General features: G+C 67.4%; 1 protein-coding gene across 1 annotated transcript; it reads right to left on the bottom strand.

Moving 5' to 3' along the window:
- Nucleotides 1-6: 6 nt before the first annotated feature.
- Nucleotides 7-427, bottom strand: LOC104078580 (MORN repeat-containing protein 4-like; the record flags this gene model as incomplete). Its single annotated transcript, XM_009580262.1, has 3 exons — nt 361-427; nt 114-228; nt 7-28 (listed from the first exon to the last, which is right to left on the bottom strand). Coding segments are annotated over exons 1-3 (204 nt in total), but the record flags the coding sequence as incomplete, so codon positions are not given.
- Between the last annotated feature and the right edge of the window lie 253 nt (nt 428-680).

Below are 680 nucleotides of genomic sequence, written 5' to 3'. Positions count from 1 at the left end.
CTTGCCCTGCACAAACTCCCCCTCGTACCTGCGCAGGAGGAGCTCCTGAGGCAGCAGCTCCCCTGAGCAAGCAGGGATGCCTGGGGGGGTGTACACGGGGGTGCCACGCTCACCTGGAGCCGTCGGGAAAGGTGAGCACGCCACAGCCGTGGAAGAGCCCGTTCTCAAAGTGCCCCACATAAGCGGTGCCATCGGCAAACGTCAGCTGCCCAACGCCATGCCTGCGACCTAGGCGAGGGCAGAAACAGGCAGTGCTGGATGGATGGAGGCAGGACCTGCCCCAGCATGGTGCTGGGCAGGGACGCGGGGGCTGCTCGGCCCCCGGCGCACGCAGCAGCATCCCCTCCCGCCTCGTCTCACCTTCCTTCCACTCGCCGCGGTACTCCTCCCCGTTGGAGTAGGTGAAGGAGCCTTTGGTGAGGGTCATGGTGACAGCCTCCGGCAGTGCGGGGCAAGAGCTGGCAGGGAGAGGTACGGAGGGTGGCTGCTGGGTGGGGGGAACAGCCCGGCTTACCCAGAGCCCCCGCCCCACCTCGGCTCATGGAGAGGCACGCATCTGCCCCGGGGATGGCTCTGCTGGGGCACGCCGCAGATGAGGAGGTGACTCCAGGAGCTCGGCGCCCTGCCCTGTCTCTGAAACCCATCCACCAAGTTCAGGTTGCTGCCCACCCCGCTGCAGG

This window comes from Fulmarus glacialis, unplaced genomic scaffold, assembly GCF_000690835.1.
Source record: "Fulmarus glacialis isolate BGI_N327 unplaced genomic scaffold, ASM69083v1 scaffold25616, whole genome shotgun sequence".
Taxonomy (NCBI): domain Eukaryota; kingdom Metazoa; phylum Chordata; class Aves; order Procellariiformes; family Procellariidae; genus Fulmarus; species Fulmarus glacialis.
The sequence above is the reverse complement of the archived record's forward strand: the minus strand, read 5'-3'. Positions and strand labels throughout refer to the sequence as shown.